General features: G+C 33.7%; 1 protein-coding gene across 1 annotated transcript; it reads left to right on the top strand.

Annotated features, from left to right (window-relative positions):
- Positions 1 to 4,065: 4,065 nt before the first annotated feature.
- LOC111403746 lies at positions 4,066 to 5,267 on the top strand (the record flags this gene model as incomplete). The annotated part of the gene is made up of 3 exons (XM_023032356.1): positions 4,066 to 4,114; positions 4,193 to 4,281; positions 4,900 to 5,267. Coding segments are annotated over 3 exons (273 nt in total), but the record flags the coding sequence as incomplete, so codon positions are not given.
- Positions 5,268 to 6,926: the final 1,659 nt, after the last annotated feature.

Genomic DNA, 6,926 nt, shown 5'->3' with positions numbered 1-6,926 from the left:
CAGGATCGTTATATGCAATTTGAACAGTTGGAGGGATCAAGTCCCAATTCCCAAGATTTTTCTGGACTAGAGACACTAATAAATTGTCAGGATTTTGGTTAGCACTTTTGTTTTGACCATCAATTTGAGGTTGGTCAGTGGTGGATAATTTTACCTTAGTATTAACCACAGGCGATTGGATTTTCCGAGGGTGACTGGTGACATCATCAAGCTCTTTAACTTGGGTAAGGGTACAACATATAACATGTGATCGAGAATTGTCGGAGATAAGGGGTATAGTATCCAAAGTCTCGAGAAGAGTCTGGATTCCACCTAAGAAAATGTCCTCACTATCATCCAAGTCATTAAAATCTTCAAGTTTAGGTTCATAGACTAGATCTTCTAACGGCTCCTCTATTACATTCTTTCGTTCTTCCATAGCTAAGGTTCGATTAGGACATTTAGAAGAAATGTGACCAAAGTCTTTACAGTTGACGCACAACAAGTGAGAAGAAGACCTTGGAGTTTCAGAAATTCTACCCTGATTTTTCAAAATTGGAGAACCATTAGAAGGGGGAGGTCCTAGAAGGGACTTAACGGGAGGAGGTGGAGCCAATGAAGCCAAATGATGATTATCAAAATTTTTACCCTTATTTTTCAAAATTGGAGGAATATCAGACGGGGGAGGTCCTAGAAGGGACTTAACAGGAGGAATTGGAACCAGTGACACCGAAGAATGATTGTCCATATGCTTTCTACATGGAAAAGAAGATCTTGGATTATCACGACCTTTACAATTATTTTTCCAAATAGGAGGAACATTAGACGGAGACGGTTTTATGATAGACTTATGATGAGGCGACGCTAATGAGATGGGTGAGCGACGATGACCACGCTTTTCATAAGGAGTATTAATAATCAACTCATAATCTCGAGTTAAAGAGTAAGCGTGATCAAGAGTAGTGACACCTCGAAGGAAAAGCTCGCGCTTAAGATCATCTCTCAGACCTTGACTAAATCTACTCAAAGTCGTGCTCTCATCCTCAATTAAATGATATTTGGTTCGAAATTCCTCAAATTGCGCGATATACTCAGTCACTAATTGATTTCCTTGTTTAAGGGCATTCCATTGAGTAAGAATTTCAAAATTATCTCGTTCTCGCTCACGAATCTGATCCCTATTCTTATCTCTATCCTTACGATCGGGTCGAAAGTATTTTTGATTACCTTGTCGACAATGTTGTCTATTATGGGACACCTTAGAATTATCAACATCAATCGAATGAGGGATGTGTTTAAAATTTTTCAAACTAGCAGATAGGACCTTACTCTCTTCAAGAGTAGCGGTCATTTGAGTTTGAATAGCCGCTATTTGTCGGGTGAGTGCATCGAATTGTGAGGGGTTCATGTTTAAGGTACTAGAGTTAGAAGTGACAAGATGACCAATATGTAACTACATGCACTGTAATAGCAATTTAATGACATGCAATAGAGAGATCAATGAACAAAAAGTGCAAGTAATGGAAAATGAAAATTTGATCTAATTTTTATTTTTAATTTAAATTTTGGGACTAAAATTATATACAACAAGCTAGCACTGCTGATATATGTAAAATACTAAAGCAATAGTCAAATACTAGTCAAAATCTAATCACGTAAAATAAGCAGGTTAAAGTGAGATTTAACGAGGTCAATGGATCCAATTACGTGAGTTTAGATAAAAATAGATCAGTAGCAGCACAAAAATTTAATTGATGTAATTTCAAAATGAAACAGTAATGTAAACCAACAATAAATAAAAGCAAGAACTTTCCTTTCGTTTGTCGAAGTAGTCAAGCTAGATCAACCAGAATAAAAGATGTACCTGTAAATAATAGAAAAGACGTTTCTTCTCTTTTTCTTTTTTTTCCTTTTTTTTTAACTTTTTTTTTCCTTTTTCTTTTTTTCTTTTTTTTTTCACTTGTTTTTTTTTTCCTTTTTCTTTTTTTCTTTTTTTTTTTTCAATTTTTTTTTGGGAACTGTAGTAAATGATAAACAAAAAATAAAAAATAAAAAAATTCGGGTGTGAACAGTAAATTTGATTTTTTTTTTCAGCTAAGACTGAAAATTGAAGAAGAAGAAAAAAACTGCTGCCTGTACCAAATATTATTTTAGTTCGTGCTGTTCCAACAGATTTTGGGAAGGAAATATGAATAAATTTTGGATTAAAGAAAAGAAATTACCCATGGTTCGGCTCTGATACCAAATTTGATGTAGGATGAATAAGAAAGAAAGAAGAAGGAACGGGAAAGAGAAACAGAGAGAAGGGAGAAGAGGAGAAGAAACCAAGGGAAGAGAGGGGAGGGAGAAAACGGCTGCAAGCCACCAAAAATATTTCAATTCTAATTCATCATCAACTGTCTCAAATTAGAAACAAAACAGAAATAAATAGCAGAAAATAAACCCTAAAGAGAAGAGCTTAGGCCAAACCCACTAAACAAGTCCAAATTTAAATAATAGTCCAAGAAAATAAATAAAACTTAAATAAAATAAGTAAACGTCGTCCGATGTCCTCATCACTTACGCCTTGAATCCTGCCTAACGTGAGGCTATCATACCCCTCAAAGTCAGCACCTTTAAGGCCCTTTGCGGGGCTTACGCCTAAAAACTGAGGTTTAGACCTCGAGCCAACTAAGGTGTTCACCCGTTTGCCTTGAGTTTTTCAAACATATAATTATTGGCCTTCTCCTTTTGAGTTATTTTGTTTATAACCTAAAATGTTTTATGAGCTCTTTTTTATTTTCAAATTTTTACCTTCAATGAAGAAACATGGAGGGAGAAATCACCATTGCAATTGGAGGGGGATGGAAAAGAAACTTATAATGAGGATGATGATAATATAAGAAATTTCTAAGTAGTAATAATTTTTTAGTTGCTTACAAAACTATAAACTTATTATTTTCTTTTTTCTTGATCTTTTTATGTTTGTTTGCAAGTTAGACTTCAAATCTTGTTAATTATGGATTTTGAAAGGGTTCATGATATATTACGAGCATATTTTTGTATCTTTATATTCTTTTGGATTTTTTTATTGTTCTATCTCGAGGTTTCCTTGAGTCTTATGCCTTGCCTTATGGAAATAAAGCCTTTTAAGACACGGTTTCCTGGTATTGCATCGAATGGATGGTGATGAAATTCTTGGAAATTTTGGATGTAAAAATTTGGAAGCTTCTCTAGAAGCCTATCCTTCCACTGTTAAATACATTTTGTCGTTACACCTTACGCTAGTGCTACCAACAGTCTGATCACAATGAATCTGCATAGACACCAAATCACCAAAAGTACACTCTTTAAGACCTGAGCTTACAAATAGCCTTGATACTCAATTATCTCAGGCCATTCTAAATAATGACAATAGAATGAGAAGTTACAGAAATAACAAATAAGAACTGGCATGGTTGCATATTGATTGAAAATGTTAGCCCCTCCAGAATAGAAAATCCAAGAAATATCGATATAGAACTACCAAGTAACGGGTGAATAAGAAGTGTGCAAACATATAGATGATCGGAATGCTTATGGTCAGCATATCAACTATGATTGCAGCCGAATCAGAGTATGTTTGGCCAAGCTTAATTACAATTTAAGCCGGTCAAAAACGCGAATCTGAGGTCCACTGATGTCTAAAATTTACCATATACTTGCAGCCAAATCAGTGCATGTTTGACAAAGCTTAAGTTGTAATTTAAGGTGATCAAACATATTTTTAAAACTAGTACCCAATTATCATCCACAGGTTCCATATCCACAACTAATAATCACTTAAAAGTACTCCCAAATGTGCTCTTAATACGGTGAACATATGCATAAATGAGAACACTCGTATATTTGTTAGAATTAAGACAAACATAGAAGGTAAGTTTTTCCTTTCTTTTATTTTTTTATTTATTATTTTTAAATATCTCCAGTAAGATTAAAAGAGAGAGGGAACTTTCTTTATTAAGTGTTAACCTTGTCGTTTAAAATAAGCTAGATTCAATGTTTCACGGTTATGAACTCTATCAATAATTTTTGAGCGACTTTCAGGCATTCATGGTCACTGTATGAAACAAAAAACGTGTTGGCTACACCTACGAGCTGACACTAAAAGTGAAAGGTAACTCTTTTTTTGTTTCTATTTTCCATATTTCTGTTTTGCTTCAGAGCTACTTCATGATAAAATGACGGACATCAAGGGAATGGCTTGTTGGAGAGCAGAAGAAGAAGGTCAAAGGCCACATAGATGTATTTGAATTCTCCTTGGGCGAACTGGATGATTTGCAGGTATGTTGCATATAAAAAGCTAGAATCCTGTCAAAGTAAAACTAAATGGGAAACACCAAAGTTAAGATTGGCTTTGAGGGGCACAAAGAATTGCAATTATCATGAAGTTTTATTAATTAAACGGAAATCTTTAATAGTGCATGTGACATTTTGCCTAACTGATATTATAACAGACTCGACTTAGGGCTTGTTTGGGTGTGCTTAAAGTAAGACACTATCTTACAAAAAAAAAATTAATAATAAGCCCCCAATTTGTTAAGCCAACAAATTTGGGAACTTATTTATAAGCAAAATCAGTGTGACAATTCACCCAGATGCCCTTTATTGATATAATTTCCAAGATGGGTTAATAGTTTTTCAGAAATTTAAGGGATACATGGTAAATGTGTTCGTCAACTAAAAGAATAAGACCAGAAGTAGGATGTGAGGTATTTATTGCTTATCCTTCGTCTCAAAAAGAAGTGAATTTCTTGCTAAGCCAACATTTTTTTGTGTTTTTTGTGCTTATACGATAGTTGGCCATTGGCCACTTATAAGCTGGATTTAAACAAGCTCTTAAGCAAAGTCTCAAGAAATTTGATTTCGACACGATGTTGTCCACATTCTTTTGCTTTGCAGATCGAAGTAAAACTAAGTGAAGATAAAGATCTTTCAAACGAAGAGAAGCAGCAGATCCACAAGGAATTGAAATTGTTTTTGCAGCCTCTTCGGGAGAAATTACTTCAATTTGAGCAGGAACTCAGAGATCGGTAGTGATGAGCCTTATTATTTTATAGGTACTCGGGTTGTAGTTTCAACTAGCATTTCTATGTCAAAAGATTATAGCGGAACAAAAAATTAGATGCCAACGTCTTTCAAATTCTTGTGATGGACAATTAAGCTTGATAGTTACTGTGTTTCCATTGTTTATGGCAATGGGTGTAATGCTACTTTGCAATGTTCTACGTGGTAGTGTTGACTTATTTGATTTACCGGAGTTGTTTTTATTTTTACTTACTGTTGATTATAAATATACTTCCCTCGCGTGAAAAGTTGTCCTCGCTAGTTGGGCAAATGGTCATTGCTTTGCCTTTGAAGTGCATTTATCATATTAGCTCCCCCGAGTCACTAAAAAGAGGGTGAAAGACTCGCTACTTTGTTTATTTATGGCCTATTTTTTGATTGATCTCTCTTTCATACTCATTCGACCCGAGGCAAAAGAAAAGTCATACAAAGAAAGGTTCTTTCATGCATGAGTATGGGCGGGCCTCGTCTGATGGATTCCTCCCAACTCAATGAATGGAGGGAGGAATTTGAGAAATTTGAATTTATATAAAGATTCAAACTTTGCATAGTAGTAACCTCTGTACTTCATGACTTCATCCACGTGGACATTTCTGCTTTCATGTTTCATCAGTTTCTTGATATAAGGTCTGAATTTCATTCAAAATGAGGCCAAAGAATCCACTAATCTTTTTCTACTTGCAAGAATATGAGACATGAATATGTTTTTCTTTGCTGATCAAACATGACAATGGCTGGAAAACTCTACATAGCAGAATCATTACTATAGTTGGCTCACTCGAGGCAAAACGAAGATCCCTGTGAGTTGAATATGCATAAGCCAAGAGCTCAAGTAGAGTTAAGGACTTGTTTGGTAGGGATTTTGAGAAGTTAGATGCTTTCGATATTAAGAAGTTACTTTTGGATCTGTTCGGATAATTTTTTAAAAATATTGTCCAGTTAAAAGAGTTTTTAGAGGAGGTTGACTTAAAGTGCATTCTCTAGAAGTCCTACAAAAAGTAAAATTAAAGAGTTTTTCCGAACTAGCCTAGTCATCACTTGATGCAATCTTGCATCGTCAACTCGTAAAATCACTTCTGCCGTTAGGGTTTATGAATTTCAAGATGTAGTTGAGCTTGATCTTGAACTCATTCAATGAAAATATGACGATATAGGAAGATAATCAACACTAAAATTTCTTATCCGATTAACACTAGAATTCATTGATTCAATATGTGGATACCTAACTTTCGATCAAATACAGAGAATAACCTTCTCAATAATTTCGCTTTAGTTTTCATTCAAAAGATATAATAAAAGAGATCTAAGCCATTGTTTGGTAAGAATTAAAATCTAGATTTTAATAAATCAAAATCAACAATTAAGTTTAACCACATATTTCATGAGTTTCATAAATTTTCAATCACACATTTCATAAACTTTTATTAAAATTTACTAAAATCTAATTTTATTCTCCACCGAACAGAGACTAAGACAATCTTGATTATAATTGACACTTTTGTCCTTAAATTTTTAATACTATCCTAATAACTTCTCAAACCAACGCAATTGACCTAAGAAATTTTTTTATTATAATGGACTTTTAGTAAGGAAATCAACCTATACGCTCTAATAATAATAATAATAATAATAATAATAATAATAATAATAATAATAATAATAATAATAATAACAATAACAATATAAGATGCCAATGAGAAAACTTGAACTAAATTAGGAATATCCCAAGAAAAAATGGAGATCAATTTCAATTGCTTTCTTCACTAAAATTGGGCAATCTTTTTTTGTTTCGAAGAGAATTCACAAGCACCCAAAAGCCAACTTTGATCATTCAAGACTTTCTATTTTTTCATAAATTTAAA

This window comes from Olea europaea, chromosome 11 (genome assembly GCF_002742605.1).
Source record: "Olea europaea var. sylvestris chromosome 11, O_europaea_v1, whole genome shotgun sequence".
Classification (NCBI taxonomy): Eukaryota; Viridiplantae; Streptophyta; class Magnoliopsida; order Lamiales; family Oleaceae; genus Olea; species Olea europaea.
This window is presented reverse-complemented; position numbering and strand designations above follow the sequence as displayed.